The sequence below is a fragment of the Nakaseomyces bracarensis genome (assembly GCF_045282275.1).
Source record: "Nakaseomyces bracarensis strain CBM3 chromosome Unknown Scaff13_0, whole genome shotgun sequence".
Classification (NCBI taxonomy): domain Eukaryota; kingdom Fungi; phylum Ascomycota; class Saccharomycetes; order Saccharomycetales; family Saccharomycetaceae; genus Nakaseomyces; species Nakaseomyces bracarensis.
Window position 1 is genome coordinate 648,755 of NW_027263959.1, and position 16,829 is coordinate 665,583.

The 16,829-nt window shown below is 35.6% G+C and overlaps 7 protein-coding genes across 7 annotated transcripts; 5 read left to right on the plus strand and 2 right to left on the minus strand.

Annotated features, from left to right (window-relative positions):
* Nucleotides 1-166: 166 nt before the first annotated feature.
* Nucleotides 167-2,740, plus strand: HUL4 (putative E3 ubiquitin-protein ligase HUL4; the record flags this gene model as incomplete). Its single annotated transcript, XM_071054479.1, has 1 exon — nucleotides 167-2,740. The coding sequence occupies one exon, from the start codon at nucleotides 167-169 to the stop codon at nucleotides 2,738-2,740; it is 2,574 nt and encodes an 857-aa protein (XP_070909172.1).
* A 105-nt stretch (nucleotides 2,741-2,845) lies between these two features.
* RAD26 (DNA-dependent ATPase RAD26) lies at nucleotides 2,846-6,124 on the minus strand (the record flags this gene model as incomplete). The annotated part of the gene is made up of 1 exon (XM_071054480.1): nucleotides 2,846-6,124. One exon carries the CDS (start codon nucleotides 6,122-6,124, stop codon nucleotides 2,846-2,848), a length of 3,279 nt encoding a protein of 1,092 aa, XP_070909173.1.
* Nucleotides 6,125-6,665: 541 nt separating this feature from the next.
* ERF2 (palmitoyltransferase ERF2) lies at nucleotides 6,666-7,673 on the plus strand (the record flags this gene model as incomplete). Its single annotated transcript, XM_071054481.1, has 1 exon — nucleotides 6,666-7,673. One exon carries the CDS (start codon nucleotides 6,666-6,668, stop codon nucleotides 7,671-7,673), a length of 1,008 nt encoding a protein of 335 aa, XP_070909174.1.
* An 896-nt stretch (nucleotides 7,674-8,569) lies between these two features.
* Nucleotides 8,570-9,247, plus strand: UPS2 (Ups2p; the record flags this gene model as incomplete). The annotated part of the gene is made up of 1 exon (XM_071054482.1): nucleotides 8,570-9,247. One exon carries the CDS (start codon nucleotides 8,570-8,572, stop codon nucleotides 9,245-9,247), a length of 678 nt encoding a protein of 225 aa, XP_070909175.1.
* A 651-nt stretch (nucleotides 9,248-9,898) lies between these two features.
* RPS31 (ubiquitin-40S ribosomal protein eS31 RPS31 fusion protein) lies at nucleotides 9,899-10,357 on the minus strand (the record flags this gene model as incomplete). Its single annotated transcript, XM_071054483.1, has 1 exon — nucleotides 9,899-10,357. One exon carries the CDS (start codon nucleotides 10,355-10,357, stop codon nucleotides 9,899-9,901), a length of 459 nt encoding a protein of 152 aa, XP_070909176.1.
* A 1,339-nt stretch (nucleotides 10,358-11,696) lies between these two features.
* On the plus strand, nucleotides 11,697-12,416 carry GRX3 (monothiol glutaredoxin GRX3; the record flags this gene model as incomplete). Its single annotated transcript, XM_071054484.1, has 1 exon — nucleotides 11,697-12,416. The coding sequence occupies one exon, from the start codon at nucleotides 11,697-11,699 to the stop codon at nucleotides 12,414-12,416; it is 720 nt and encodes a 239-aa protein (XP_070909177.1).
* A 708-nt stretch (nucleotides 12,417-13,124) lies between these two features.
* MSH6 (mismatch repair ATPase MSH6) lies at nucleotides 13,125-16,805 on the plus strand (the record flags this gene model as incomplete). Its single annotated transcript, XM_071054485.1, has 1 exon — nucleotides 13,125-16,805. One exon carries the CDS (start codon nucleotides 13,125-13,127, stop codon nucleotides 16,803-16,805), a length of 3,681 nt encoding a protein of 1,226 aa, XP_070909178.1.
* Between the last annotated feature and the right edge of the window lie 24 nt (nucleotides 16,806-16,829).

A 16,829-nucleotide genomic window follows, 5' to 3' on the forward strand; every position in this document is an offset into this window, starting at 1 on the left:
GGTTCTGGGAGGAGATCAAGGCTTTGCAAAACGATACAGAGAGGGCTTATATTAAAGACAAGGTTTACAATTCTCTAGCAGGTATAAATTTGAGGTAGGATAGCCTGTTTTTTTCTCACAACTAGATATCTTGGGGGTTGAGTGGAAAAAGAAGGTCGAGAATACAATGTTCAGGAGATCTTTAAGTCTCAAGAAGAAGAATAAGGAGGATAAGGATAAGGTTAAGGAGATTGAGATAATATCGTATCAAACTGTGAAGAAAGAAGCACGAAAAAAGAATCTCAATCAGAGCCAAGAAAAGGAAATAACTACGAAAGGTAATGATCGAGTGAAGTGTCTATGTTGTGGTGCTTTATTGGATATACCCGTTCAAACTAGGAAATTTAAGTGTAGTGTATGTCATGTTACAACTTACCGCGATAATGACATGCTTGTATCTAATATTGAGGGACTAGTGTGTACAGGAGAGAGACTCAATAAGATTATACGGGGTTGTTATAGGATGATCATGGAAAATAAAGGTTCGATGACACAAGAGGAAAAATATAATGCTTTTAATCCGGTTAATGACTTTATTGATTTATATTTTAATGATTATAGAATTCTAGAAAGATCTTTCAAGGTGAACAACTATCGCTACGATATCGACTTCGATGAAGTTGCAAGGTTTTACGGCATGTTATTGAAGTTACCGACTCGAAGACCATACTTCAGGCTTCTGTGCACTATGAATGGACTGCTAAGGAAACGAAATCAGGATATGCAGGAGTTTAGATGGTTATTTATTATTTTGTCTAACCCTGCTTTAAGGTCTTGCCTAGTGGGTAAAGCAAAGGGTGGGTTTGATTCCGAGGAGATACGTGCCATTTCGTATGAGCTCATTAAGAAATGCATTGGATTGCTGGCCAATCTCTCTTCAACTAAAGCATCTAAGGAAATGATTAGATTTTTAACTATCATTCCGTCACATACTTTCTTGAATCAACTGGAGGGCTTAAATCTCTACCTCACTTTTCAATTCTCTAAAATTCTCTTTAGTAATCAACAGATGGCGCTGGAAAAGGTACAACCATCAAGGATACATAGTGACGGTTTGAATATTATTAATGATAACCACTACTGGTCTCAGAGGAATCTTAGGTCAATAGAATCTCCTAACATTAACGGTGTTTTAGAAAATAAAGAGTCTGAACATGGAAAAAAAGGAACTCCTACCGGGAGCTTCAAATTTAGTCCCTATCAGTACGATGGGGACTGGCATATTACTACGGTGACCAGACTTTTGTCTTACTATTTTATGAGCAATGGTAAAAGGGACGCTTTTAATTTGAATCATGATACTCAAAAGACATTAGAAGCATCCAACTTCTACAATACCATCCTAGATTTCATTGATTATCGTAAGGATTTCGATAATTGGAGAGGATTGAAAAAAAATATTGCATTACTCAAGAAATCAAAGGAGTGGTCAGCAGACAAAAAACAATTTTCCTTCTGTAGTTTTCCATTTCTGCTTTCATTAGGCCTAAAAATATCTATCATGGAATATGAAATTAGAAGAATTATGGAACATGAAGCTGAGGTTGCATTCTTATCATCTCTTGACGATGGGAAAGCAGTTGATGTCTATTTGAAGATAAGTGTTAGAAGAACCCATATAACTGGAGACTCCTTACGTTGCATAAAAGAACATCACGGTGATCTTTTCAAGTCTTTGAAAGTAGAGTTTATCGGTGAACCTGGTGTGGACGCTGGTGGTTTACGTAAAGAATGGTTCTTACTATTGACCAAGTCATTGTATGATCCAAATAATTCGCTATTTGTCTATGTCCCTGAGAGCCGTTTGATCTGGTTTTCTAATAATAGTCACGAAGAAATGTCTAATGAAAATATAAACGAACTATATTATTTGTTTGGCGTTGTTATGGGTTTAGCTATATTCAATAGCACAATATTAAACCTACACTTCCCTATAGCAATATATAAAAAATTATGCGGAGAGCCACTAACATTTAAGGACTATGCTGAACTTTACCCTGAGACAGCCCAAAATCTTCAAAAACTATTAGAATACGAACACAATGATATTGAAGATGTATTTGCGCTTACCTTTGAAACGACTTTTATTGATGACGGATGGGAACTTAAAGCAGAGAGAACCAAAACAAAATATAAAACTGTAGAATTATGTGACAGAGGAAGTTACAAATCCGTTACGAAAGCTAATAGGAAAGAATATGTTGAGCTATGGGTAGATTTTTATCTAACTACTGTGATCGAAAAACAGTTCTCACACTTTGCTAAAGGATTTAAAAAGGTATTTTCTATCTCAAAATCCATTAAACTATTTAATGCTGAAGAATTAAAACGATTGGTTTGTGGTGATGTTGATTCTAATAAATATGATTTCAATATGTTAAGGTCTGTTACTCGGTATATTGGAGGATTACGTGATGATATGACTGTGTCCCAATGGTTCTGGGAACTTGTTGAGGAATGGAATTATCCCCTGCAGAGAAAATTGATGCGTTTTGTCACTGGTTCAGATGGTGTACCAGCAACCGGTATGTCAACAATGCCGTTTAAAATTAGCTTATTAGGATCTACAGATTCTGATAAGCTTCCTATTGCCCATACTTGTTTCAACGAACTGTGCTTGTGGCAATATGATACTAAAGAAAAACTAGAAAAAAAACTCACTTGGGCCATAACGGAATCAGAAGGGTTTGGCTTTAAATAGATTAAATACCTCTATAAAAAATACTTGTTATAATGCATAATGATAGAATCCTTATTATAGTATCCTATAGATAGTTAAGTTCTGTTGGTAATAACTTTATAACGGTCAGTAATCGTCATTCACAAATTCTTCCTTTAAAGTCCAAACCTTATCAGTCTTATCAAATTTTGCAATTGTTTTCATTAGAGCTCGTATTTGAATGATATCTTCTTGGTCTCTAAGGTTTGCACCAATATTTTCAATTATATCTTTAGAGGTACCAGAATTCTGAGGTTGTGATTTTAGATAATTCTGGATAGCAAGCAATTGGTCTTTCTTTCTAGTAGTTTCTTTCCCTATGACATCTTCTTCTGAAGGTAAATTTTTTATCTGCTTATTCGCAACTCTGATGTTGGCTAAAATACTTGCAGAATCAGCATTCGGTCTCATGTTGCCTCTAAGCGGTTTCTTTTTAACAACCTTTCCTGCTGTACCAAATTTTCCAGTCCAAGTAGGAGTGCCTATATCGTACCTTTTTGTTATTTTTCTGGACTTTTTTAAAGCATCTAACGCTTTTGCAGCTACTCGACTTGCCTCTTGTTGTATCATTTTGGAAGAGCCATTGGTATGTGATTTCATCATTTGTTCATGGGTTACTATATTATCAAGACTTTTTTGACCCAATAAACCCTCTATTAGTCTCTCATCATCCTGTTTATTTTCATCTTCAGTTTCTTTACCATTATAGAAACTCTCAAGTTTGGAAACACCTTCCAACTTCACAACTTGATCCAGATCATCACTTTCCTTAGATTTAGAATCCTTTAGACTTTTGGTGTGTTTATCCACTTCTTCATTCAGCGCCTCTATAGAATATCCTTCTTCTCCTCCTAAACTAAACAAATCCTGAAGCTCGTTAGTTTTGAAGAAACGCTTCTGCTTAGGGTCTGTCAGGACCTTATTCATCAGGAACTGTTTAAATATTTGTCTATGATATATTTTCTCTTCTATAGTACCAGAGATCATTAAACGATATATTGAAACCTCTCTTTTTTGCCCAATTCTCCAAGCTCTTTCACGTGCTTGCAGGTCAGTAGAAGGATTCCAATCAGGATCGAATATAATTATTCTATTAGCCCCAGTTAAATTCACACCTAATCCACCAACTCTAGTGGTTAAAAGAAATACATCATATTGTCCGTTATTAAATTGATCAACAAGATTTTGACGGTTTGATATATTTGTTGTACCATCCATACGTAAATACCGTAAATTCGACATTTCTGGGTCCTTAAATTTGATAAATTCTTCCAAAATATCAAGCATTTGTCTCGATTGAGTAAACAAAAGAGTCTTATGCCCTTCAGAACGCCATAATTTTAACAGTTGTTTAACAACCTGCATTTTTCCAGATCTTTTAGGATCACCATAAGAAGCAGTATCCTTTTTATAGTCTCGGTCCAGAAGGTCGGGATGATTACAAATTTTCCTTAGGATATCAATTCCGTACAAGACATGCCTTTTACCTCCTTTAATTTGAGATAGTTCATCAGAGTGTAAAAATTCTAAATACTTACTTCTTTGAAATTGAGTCAACTTGCAAAATAAAACCATCTCCTTTTTCTTCGGTAGATCCTTTGCAACATCAGATTTAACCCTTCTCAATAAATATGGCGATATCAAATCTCTCAAGGCGACTGCACATCGATACCCTGTTTGCACTTGTGTGTTCGTAGCATTGGCATAGCCTCCCATATTTATCGGTTGAACAAATTGTTGTTGAAATACAGGCAATGTACCCAATCTACCTGGAAAAATAAAATCAAATAAAGACCACAACTCAATTAAATTATTTTGAATAGGGGTACCAGATAATATGATTCTATTGTAACAAAGCAGTTTTTTACAGGTTAAAGAAATATCTGCATCTGGGTTTCTAATTTTATGACCCTCATCTAACACAGTATATGCCCAATTAACCTTTAAAAGTTTATCTGAATGTATACGTAAACCAACATAAGTAGTTATAATGATATGACCATCACCAACAACCTTATCTATCAATTTTTGTAAGTGCATACCGGATTCAAATTTTGACTTTGTTTTCGAGGAGTTCGTGAAATCTTCATAAGATATATCATCGGGATTTGATTTAATCAACATCTCTTCCATTTCTTCATCAGTTATTTTCGCTTTATCTGACATACCAGAACCTATAGAATGCAAAATTACAGCTCTAAAGGCTGGCCACCATTGGTGTATTTCACTACACCACTGCCTCATTACAGTAGCTGGACAAACTATAAGTATAGGTCCATTTAACAGCCCTGAATGGTGAAGTGAGGCTAAAAACGCAACAATTTGAATCGTTTTACCAAGACCCATTTCATCACCAACGATGCCACCCTTTTGTTGTTGATATAACTCATACAACCATTGTACACATGTCTTTTGATAATTAAATAAAATAGAATATATTTCACCTGGTATTCGAAACTCATTATTAAGCTTTGCGTCAGGGATATCTGGATGTGGTTTCCTCCATTCAGGCAACGATGGAAATTTATCCAGTTTTCTATTTGAGGAGCGATGCTCTATCCACTTTCTTAATCTTTTCTGGTAAGCTAATTCATCACCATCATCACTACCCAACCCTGGTGCACGTTTTGTTTCAGTATCAACTTCACCCTCACTTTTGCTCACTAATTCCTCACCTTCATCGTATTCCTCAGTCTCATACTTTTCAGGGACATAGTCATCATCTACATCACTATAATTAGCATCCTCTGTGTCATCATTATCATTAATGTTATCCATCATTTGAGCCCCAGCACGACTCTCAAACTCCTCTTCTTGTTTAATAGATAACCTCCTACCATTTGGTACTACATTTTCATATTCATTAGCAGAATCACCACCAATTTCCTTGTCATCATCATTATCATCATCATCCATAACAAATTGGTTAGCAGACCCAAACGCTGTTATCTGACCTGTTCTAATTAGAAAATCTCTTTCAGATTCTCCGGATCTCCTACCAGTATCTCCATTACCTTTCCCATCTTTATTACTTAATACTGCATTCAATCTTTGCTTGATATCATCGATGTCATCTCGGAGTTTTCTCTCCTCTCCTTCTTCTAATTTCCTGATATCATCTCGCAGTTTTGCCTTCACTGATATCCGCGTCGTTACTTTTAACCTTCTTTCAAGTAGCTTCTTCTTCTTCAAACACTTTTCCAGGGCATTTCGAGTCCTTTCCAACCGCTTCTCCTCTTGTTCTGCCTGTTGCTGTACCGTATAATTAGTCACATCACTTTCGATCTTCTTCTCCAAAGAGCTCTGCGAAAGCACATTGACCCCCAGATCACCTAAATCTTCATCTATCTTATCATAACCCTCCATCCTTTCATGAAATAAGTATTATCTTATTATATTTTTTAGGGAGTTATTGTGTATTTCTTTATATTAGTTAACGTAAAAACTCCTTTAGATTTTTTTAATGCGTCCGAGACGTTCCAAGTCTTTTGGCTACAGGTCAAACTTATTGTTGTATATAGATATAACACTTTAGTGCCTTACTTTCGATGTATAAACTTAATTTAAGCTTAAATTATATTGACATTAGGTAATTTTAATCATTTTTCCGATGCCCTTCGGTGGCACCGACTTCAAAAAAAAAAAAAATAGTAAGACCACAACAAAGTAACAAACAAAAAAAATCAACAAAAACAATAAGATTGACGTAATCCAAAGGAAAAAGAGAGACAACTACAACAATATATAAATAATAATACTGTTATATGAATAAAGTGGGTATATCTTAAAAGCTACTAAGAATAAAAAACAAAAAAAAAAACTCCCTCTATTTAGAGGTTATACAAAATACAAAAAAAACAAACAAACACAATAAATAATAATATATTCTGAAAGGTGATTTATAATAATGGGAAGTCCGAGTGTATTTAAGAGGATATACCGATGGCTTATCACTCTTGATGGTGATGCTGAGATTAACTCTGGTAGAAACTACCAGGTGATACCGAATTTTTCAAATTATATATTCTTTTGTGGTGGTAGGTTTCGGACTGTGAAGAATGCAAGGCCGTTTTCCTTGTTTGTATTATTTATGATCATAGTGCCGATAGTGCTGTTTTCTGTGTTTGAGACCGGGGTACTATGGCACACACATCGTGGGTACAAAGCTCTAGTGGTTATGTTCTATTGGTCTTCGGCATGGTCGTTGGTAACGTTTGTCAAGACATCAACCAGTGATCCCGGGATGTTGCCTAAAAACGTACACATGGTAGAGACCGACTCACAGTTACCACAGGAATACTACAACGTGGTAACGCTGCCGTACTGCAACAGAAGAGATATACGCGGAGTCAATGAGCCAAAAGACGAGAATTGCAGCGTAGCTGTCAAGTACTGTCGTACGTGTAAGATATGGAGGCCGCCGAGAGCCTCCCACTGTTCCATATGCGAGTGCTGCGTAATGACACATGACCACCACTGCATGTGGGTGAACAACTGCATAGGACAACGTAATTATAGATATTTTGTCGAGTTCCTAGTGAGCACATCTCTGGCCTGCATCTTCCTCATCACAAACTGCGCCATCCACCTCGCACGCCGCGACGGAGAGCACGTCAGCAAGAGACCCATCCCAGTAACCATACTACTGATCGCCTACGGTGCATTCTGCATCGTATACCCTATGATCTTACTCGGTTACCACATAGCAATGACAGGAACGCAGCAGACCACCAGAGAGTACCTGAGAAGCATAGGCTTCCGTAACCCTGTCATGCACAGAATCCGCAAGAGACAGGACAACCCGTTCTCTCAGGGACAGAGTTTCCTCAAGAACATGACAGAACTCATGGCAGAGCCAAGAGGTCCGAGCCTAGTCAGGGCTCGAGGTAAGATCCAGAACGACTGGAGAGTGTAGAATATACAAAAAAAAAAGGGCCCCCCCATTTTGTTTGATAGATCTTAATTATAATTAATAACAACAGCCCTCCCCCCCTAATTTTCCCTTAATATCTTCAACTCTTCCACTACATGATTTTCACTGCATTTAACAGAAATACATAGAATTATATTATTTTTTATTTTGTTTTATAGAGCAACTTTTCACATGCATCAGAGAGAGAAACGTGATTAAGCCGAGATCTCGGGATTTGTATTCAGTTAAAATGACTTCTTTTTGTTTCTCGCACACTCCCTTCTTACGTAGTCTCTTTTTTTTTTTGCCACTTGCTAGTAAACCCCAGTAGAGAGAAATAAAATATGAATGACACCCCGGTTACAAAAAAAAATTTAAATTTCCACGACGGCAGTTACCGGATGAAAAGAAGAACCTCTGTAGGCCTCTTCTTCGGGCATGCAGAAAGAACTCGAGAACAAGAAGGAAAAATAAATAATTAAGGGTCTTAGAAAGCTACGTACAAGAGGAAGGGAGAGATGAGATTTGTATGGGTTTGGTGTACGGTAAACGCACAGATTTCTTTTTTTTTTCCCGAGGAAGGAAAGAAAGGGATTGCTAATGTCTCTCTGGTATTTGTCTGACAATTACCTTCTTCTCTCTTTTCTCTGCGGTTTTCTCTGCTCTTTTTCTGTCATACAACGGACGCAAAAAAAAAAAAAAATTATATAGATATTAACAAATTCCTGTCTTTCGACCAGTAATATTAATATAAATCATCAAAATACTATAAAACCACTAAATATTATATAAAATAGCAATTATTTTACAAAAGAGATTAATAAGGAATAAAAAACCAAGTACACAATAAAAATACAAAAAAAAAAAAATAACAATAAAAATACAAAAAAAAATAAAGAATGAGACTTTTCCAAAATACTTGTGAATTTGCATATCCATGGGAACAAGTTACTGCAGCCAACTGGAACAAGTATCCTAATGAAGTATCTACTCATGTTATTGCTGTTGATGTGTTGAGACGTGAGTTGTCCTCAAGTGGTAGGAAGTTGGTTACGGAGAGACTTATCACTGTGAAGCAGAGTGTGCCTAGATGGGTATTACTAGTTGTTGGTGCTTCCGAGAAAAGTTTTGTTCGTGAAGTTTCCACTGTAGACCTCGATACCAAGACTTTGACCATGAGGAGTTGTAATCTGACATTTTGGAATATTATGAAGGTTTACGAGACCGTTAAATACACTCCTGATGAACTAAGACCTGACTCTAAGACAGTCTTTGAACAGGAGGCCCAGATCACAGTGTGTGGTACTCTTGGCAGGTTCTGTAGTAAAGTTGAAGAATGGAGTGTACAGAGATTTGGTGAAAACGCCAAGAAGGGTAAGATGGGATTCGATTTAGTACTGAAGGTGTTCAACGAGCACTGGAATCAAATCAATAGCGATATCGGTTCCGTGTTTAACGAGACAGTGGAGGATGTAAGATCTACTGCTGGTAACTTGATAAAAGAAACAGAAAGAACTTATTCTAACATCTTAGGTTCTAATCAAGAGATGTTTTCTGAAGCTTTCAATGAGAAATAATCGGTTCTTTCCATGACTAAACAAATAAAACACAAAAAAAAAGACCAACATTATTATACAAATAGAAGTAACAAAGAACAACAACAACAGCAAGAACAACAACTAAAACTACAATGAAACGACTCGCACTAATACAAGACAATTTTTAATATTCTTTTCCCAATGTCATAATTAGGGATATCCCTTCTTTTACACAACAAACTCATTTGATTTTCCTGTACGCTCACAATAGAAACAACTTCTGTAATTATCATACGTTGTTTTCCCTGTTATTAAAAAAATATAAAGTATTTACAACAGGGAGCAAAAATAAAAAACATTTCTGCATTTGGTATTATTTAATTCTAGTTTTCTTTTTAACTGAACATTTTAAGTAATAGTTTTTTTACTTTCCTTATATATTTTATTAAATATTATATTTCAAATTCTTCACTATACTAATTTTTTTTTTATCTTTAATATTTAACCTTAATACTCAGTCCGAAGTCCGGGGGAAAGTTACAATATTTGTATCTTGCTTTTGTTATAGTTTTATAATTTTAAAGATTATTTTGTTTAGTTTAACAGATGACGTTTATGAATTTAATAAAAATGTAAGTTATATATATATATTATCGAAGAAATAATAGTGAAAAAAACTATACATTATATTTAAGCGTCAACCTTGTAGACGGAGTGACACTTACCACAGTACAATCTGGTCTTGTGGTCAGCCAAGAAAACACCAGCACCACAGGTTGGGTTGGAACATTCCTTTCTCAACTTGGTGACGGTACCTTCACCATCGACCTTGTAGTAAGACAAGACAGCAAGCTTAACCTTCTTGTGCTTGTGCTTAATCTTCTTTGGGGTGGTGTAGACCTTCTTCTTTCTCTTCTTACCACCACCTCTCAATCTCAAGACCAAGTGCAAGGTGGATTCCTTTTGGATGTTGTAGTCAGACAAAGTTCTACCGTCTTCCAATTGCTTACCAGCAAAGATCAATCTTTGTTGGTCAGGTGGGATACCCTCCTTGTCTTGGATCTTAGACTTAACATTGTCAATGGTGTCGCTGGATTCGACCTCCAAAGTGATGGTCTTACCAGTCAAAGTCTTAACAAAGATTTGCATTGTTAAAAGTTTGATCTATTATATCTATGATTTTTCTTTCAAAAAGGATCGTCTGCAAAATAAAAATGCGTCTTACTCACCAGAAAAAAAAATTAAAGATTACCGTGATATTCTTTATATGAAAAGAAGTTAATAAAAATTGAATGAAGAATAATAATTATTACTCTCACAATGAAAAAAAAAAAAATTTTAATTTTTTTTATGTAGTGGCTTGCCCTCAAAGAAACCCATTATTCGCCTATAAAAAAAATTTTTTTTCATCTTTATTTTTTCGCCATCTCAGTGTGCAAACATCTCTCTAGACGAACTCTTAACTGCATACAAAATATCTAAAAATCCAATTTCTCTTGATGGCACAATACTGACAGCCCCAGAGACTTAGACGTAGCCGTAGGAACCGGGCTGGTTCAGACAAGACCCATGTTTCTCACGGAAATCTGTGCATGTGCTACTGTCCGTATAAACTTATTTTCCTACTGCGTCATTTTTTTTTGAAATTGACAAACACACTTTTCCTTAATAGGATAATCAACAAATGTTTACAGAATGTACGGGTGTATATTATCTTATGTACGGATGTAGTCACAAAATAATATATTTCCTATTGGTGTTATGGGAGGGAGAGAGTGGGTAAAAAAAGTACCAAAAAAAAAAATAAAAATAGAGGAAGAGATAAGTGTTAACCCGGAGTGAACGACTTACTAATACTCTCTACTCTGATTGGTCCATTACAAAAAGTTAGAAAAATTTCTGAATTATATAATAAGATGCCCACTTCACGTACAAAAATACATTTAAACAGCAATAAAAAAAAAATAACAATAAATAAAGAATAACCAATTCGCCACAAACTGTGGTTTTGACGTAGAAACGAAGAACAAAAAGATGAACAGAAAAAACTTAATTGGGATGAGCTATATATCTGTACGTAGGATTCTAAGGCGCAAATGTTGTTAAATCTACTGAAGATAGGGTATTAAGTGAAGAGAGAGAGAGATATTTCAATGCTTTCTTTAACTTGCGTATAGAAAACACCGTAGAAAGCGTAGTTGGAAGGTTAATTTAAATTTCTTCTGCTTCTAATTTGTAATCAGAATGAAAATAGACATATAAGTAATGTATTAGTTGTAACGGTGATATATAAGAACAAATTAAAGGAGGATATAATAGACACTTGTTCTAAAAAATAGACCTTATATATTAATAGTAACACACACTCAACAAAATAAACTATAATAAGGAATAGGTCTTCTAACCTCCCTGTATCAAATAAATTATCAAAGACGTTCAAGTGTAATAATCAAGAAAAAAAAAACACTCTAGAAAAATAAAAAAGAAAATGGCTGTTATAGAAATTACAGAGCAAGATCAATTTACTGATTTGACTACTAATGCTCAAGGCAAACTTATAGCTTTATACTTCCATACTGCGTGGGCTGAGCCTTGTAAGGCCGTAAATGAGCTGTATAGAGCCATCAGTGACGATGATTCGAATAGGGATGTAATTTTCTTGGCTATTGATGCGGACTCCCAGTCTGAGATTGCGGAGTTGTTTGAAATATCGGCTGTGCCTTACTTCATATTGATTAAGGATGGTACTATATTGAGAGAATTATCTGGAGCCAACCCTAAGGAGTTTTTAGCTGCTTTAGAGGAATGTAAGAGAACACCTGCAGATGGTGTTGTAAACAATCAACAACAGCAAGATGATGATGATGATGAGGAAGAAGAAGAAGAGACAGAGGAAGAATTGATGGCTAGGCTAGCGAAATTGGTGAATGCGGCACCAGTTATGCTGTTTATGAAGGGTAACCCATCGGAGCCTAAATGTGGGTTCTCGAGACAGATTGTGGGTATACTTAGAGAACACCAGATAAGGTTTGGTTTTTTTGATATTCTAAGGGACGATTCAGTGAGAACTAACCTAAAGAAATTCTCCGACTGGCCTACATTCCCACAACTATATATAAATGGTGAATTCCAAGGTGGTCTGGATATCATCAAGGAATCCCTAGAGGAAGACCCAGACTTCTTCCAAAATACCATACGAGCTGCTTAAATAAAATATAAACAACCAAAAATAGTACTAATACTAAGAAATTAAATAACAAACGTAACCAATAGGTACCACAAATGCTATTAAATGTGATGATAATCGGCAAACATTTAAGACAAGACACTATAGTAATCCCGGATAACAAATTGGATTTCTACGAGACGGCTCTCTAGTGTTTTGTCCATGGCTACCAGTACGCTCCTACGCACTTTTAATGATATACCTATGTAATTGTAAAATGTCTTATTTCCTTTTTTTTTTATTATTATTATTATTATTATTATTATTATTATTATTATTATTATTATTATTATTATTATTATTATTATTATTATTATTATTATTATTATTATTATTACTATAATTCTTAGGTTATTAGCGTAAATACTGCTCTAAGAGTACCCAATACAGTCTGGCATCCACTAACGCGTGAATTTGCAGTTTATTATTGTTTACATTTTCATCTTTTCTTTTTTTCTACGCCTTGGAGAAAAAATTAGTGTTAAAATAACGCGTCGCATCCCTAATACGACGCGTTCGTCGTTTCGATGAGGGCTAATGCGATTCGATAAGAAGCTTTTTAAATATTTACAAAAAAACATATATATTCTTTTTATAATGCTAACTAAATTTGATCCAGAGCCATCAATAATCATACATATATCAATAGGAATTAAAACAGGGGGGTATAATATAGGACACTAATAAATTATGACTGCTCCAAGTACACCGAAAACTAATAAGAAGCTGTCCATGGGAGGGTCATCTAATAAGAAAATGAAACAGAGCACTCTGCTTTCGTTCTTTTCGAAACAGAGTTCTCCTACCAGTAATCCAAAAGTACAAAGTAAAAAATGCTCAGAATACCCCAGCCCTACTAGGGATAATGAGAGGAAGGATAAATCTCTATTCATCGATGATGAAGATAACGAAAAGGATCAACCAGTTGAAGACATAGACAAAAAGGATACAGAAACTGCTACCAAAGCTGAAGAAAGAACTGCTGTCTCTACAGAGACAGAGTTAAAAGAACTTACTCCTGAAAATACACCAAAAATAGCAGAAGACAAACAAGAGGTTGAGAATGATGAGAATGAAGAAGAACAACCTACTATATCTAGTGGTAGAAGACGGAAAAGGAATATAAGCTACACAGAAGATAGCGAAGATGATGATGAAGAAGTTATTTCTACGAAGAAAAGACGTAGTGCTCCTGTGAGTGATGATGATGATGAGTTTACAATAGCCTCAGAATCAGAAGCTGACGAAGAAGTAGAAGAAGAGTTTATTCCAGAAAAAGAACACAGTTCTATTCTGGATGATGATAGTGACGATGATGACATCTTAGCACTATCCACTAATAAGTATAAAAAGCCTACAACTACAACTCCTAAACCAATTATTAAAAAGTTCACTAAATCCGCTTCTGTCATACCAAAGAAACCTGCTACTAGTACACAATCTAAGAATACTGCATTTACAAAACAAAATGAAGAAAGATATCAATGGCTGGTTGAAGAACGTGATGCCCAGAAAAGACCTAAAGATGATCCAGAGTATGATCCTAGAACGTTATATATTCCATCATCGGCATGGAATAAATTTACGCCTTTTGAGAAACAATACTGGGAAATCAAATCAAAGATGTGGGATTGTATTGTTTTCTTTAAGAAAGGGAAGTTCTTTGAACTTTATGAAAAGGATGCTTTTTTAGCAAATGCATTATTTGATTGGAAACTTGCCGGCGGAGGGAGAGCTAATATGCAACTAGCAGGCATACCAGAAATGTCTTTTGAACATTGGGCCGCACAATTCATTCAACTCGGTTACAAGGTAGCTAAAGTGGATCAAAGAGAATCTATGCTTGCTAAAGAAATGAGAGAAGGATCTAAAGGTATCGTAAAACGTGAATTACAATGCGTGTTGACTTCTGGTACCTTAGTAGATAGCGATATGATTCATTCAGATTTAGCCACTTACTGTCTAGCAATAAGGGAAGAACCATCAAATTTCTATGACTCTACTGCACCTGAATCTCCTACATATACCAGGATATTCGGTGTTGCTTTTATAGATACTTCTACAGGTGAACTACAAATGATTGAATTCCACGATGATGATGAATGTTCCAGACTAGATACTCTAATGTCCCAGGTCAAACCAAAAGAAATCATTATGGAAAAAAACAACTTGAGTAACCTGGCTCACAAAATCGTGAAATTTTGTGCTGCTCCTCACGCCCTTTTCAATTATATAAAACCCGCTGAAGAGTTCTATGATGCTGAGAAAACTTATAATGAACTGATTGCTAATGAGGAGAAATACTTTAAAAGCAGTGACCAATGGCCAAAGACTTTGATACAATACCATGAAAATAACAAAAAAGTTGGTTTGTCTGCCTTTGGTGGTTTATTGTACTATTTAAAATGGTTAAAATTAGATGAGAACCTGATTTCAATGAAAAATATTAAGGAATACAATTTTGTTAAATCTCAAAATTCAATGGTTCTCGATGGAATATCACTACAAAATTTAGAAATATTTAGTAACTCATATGACGGAAGTGACAAAGGTACATTATTCAAGCTGTTCAACAACGCTATTACAGCAATGGGGAAAAGAATGATGAAAAAATGGCTAATGCATCCCCTTCTAATGAGATCTGATATCGAGAAGAGACAAGATAGTGTTGATGCTTTAATGAGTGACACAGAATTAAGGAATACTATGGAATCAACCTTATCAACGCTTCCTGATTTGGAAAGGATGTTATCCCGCATTCATTCGGGCTCGCTAAAGGTTAAAGATTTTGATAAAGTGATCACTGCGTTTGAGGATATTGTGCTTCTAGTAGGAGAGATCAAAAATCACTCTATGGTAGGCGCCTTACAAACGTATTTTAGCCAAATTCCCAAGTCTCTACAAGAAGAAGTTGGAAAATGGAAAAATGCATTTGATAGAAGAAAGGCGGTTGAAGAAGGTGTTATTATTCCACAACCTGGAGTTGAACCAGAGTTTGACAAGTCTCTGGAAAAAATTGAATCTCTGGAACAAGAACTTCAAAGCTTACTAAAATCGTATATGAAGTTATTAAAAACATCTAACATACAATACAAGGATTCAGGTAAAGAAATTTACACAATTGAAATTCCAGTAATGGCTTCCAAATATGTCCCAAGTAGCTGGGTTCAGATGGGTGCCAATAAGTCTACGAAAAGATATTATTCAGATGAGGTGAGAAAACTAGCAAGACTAATGGCAGAGGCAAGGGAACTGCATAAAACTCTGGAAGACGATTTGAAGTTTAGATTATGTAAAAAGTTTGACACTAATTATGATGCACTATGGATGCCCACAGTTCATTCTTTATCAAATATTGATTGTTTGATCGGTTTAGCAAGAACCTCAGAAGCACTCGGTGCCCCATCCTGTAGGCCTAGGTTCCATGACGAAATTGATGAAACTACTGGGTGTAAACTAAATGGCTTTGTTGATTTTAAGTCGTTGAGACACCCCTGTTTTAACCTTGATGCAACTACCGCTAAAGACTTCATACCCAATGATGTTAGTCTTGGAAAAGGCTCACCCAATTTAGGCTTATTAACAGGTGCTAATGCTGCTGGTAAATCCACTGTATTAAGAATGACTTGTGTGGCGGTAATCATGGCCCAGATGGGTTGCTATGTACCAGCCGAGTCTGCTGATTTAACACCAGTAGATAGGATTATGACTAGACTGGGGGCTAATGATAACATCATGCAAGGCAAGTCCACCTTTTTTGTTGAGCTATCTGAGACAAAAAAGATTCTAGATATGGCTAGCAATAGGTCTTTATTGGTTTTAGATGAATTGGGTAGAGGTGGTTCTTCAAACGATGGGTTTTCTATTGCCGAAAGTGTATTACATCATGTAGCAACACACATTCAGAGTTTAGGATTTTTTGCTACTCATTACGGTACTTTGGGTTTAAGTTTTAAAACACACCCACAAGTAAAACCTATGAAAATGAGCATATTGGTAGACGAAAAGACAAGGAATGTTACCTTCTTATACAAATTGGTAGAAGGTCAAAGTGAAGGTTCATTTGGTATGCACGTGGCAGCAATGTGTGGGATACCTAAATCGATTGTCGATAATGCTCAAAGTGCAGCCGATAACCTAGAACATACCTCACAGGTAATAAGAGAAAGAAAAGCAGCCCTTCATGGTAAAATTGATCCAAATTCCCTTGTGCCACTTGGTTTACAAAGTGATTTTGTCCGCCTACTCTTTGGTGACGGTTTATGTAACAAGACTAAAGGTACAGGTGAGGGCGTACACGTTTATGATAGAATAGTAAAAGGAAATGTTCTCAAAAATATTTTTGGTATGATTGATAGGTTTGATGATTAAACTACCATATAGATTATTTCTATT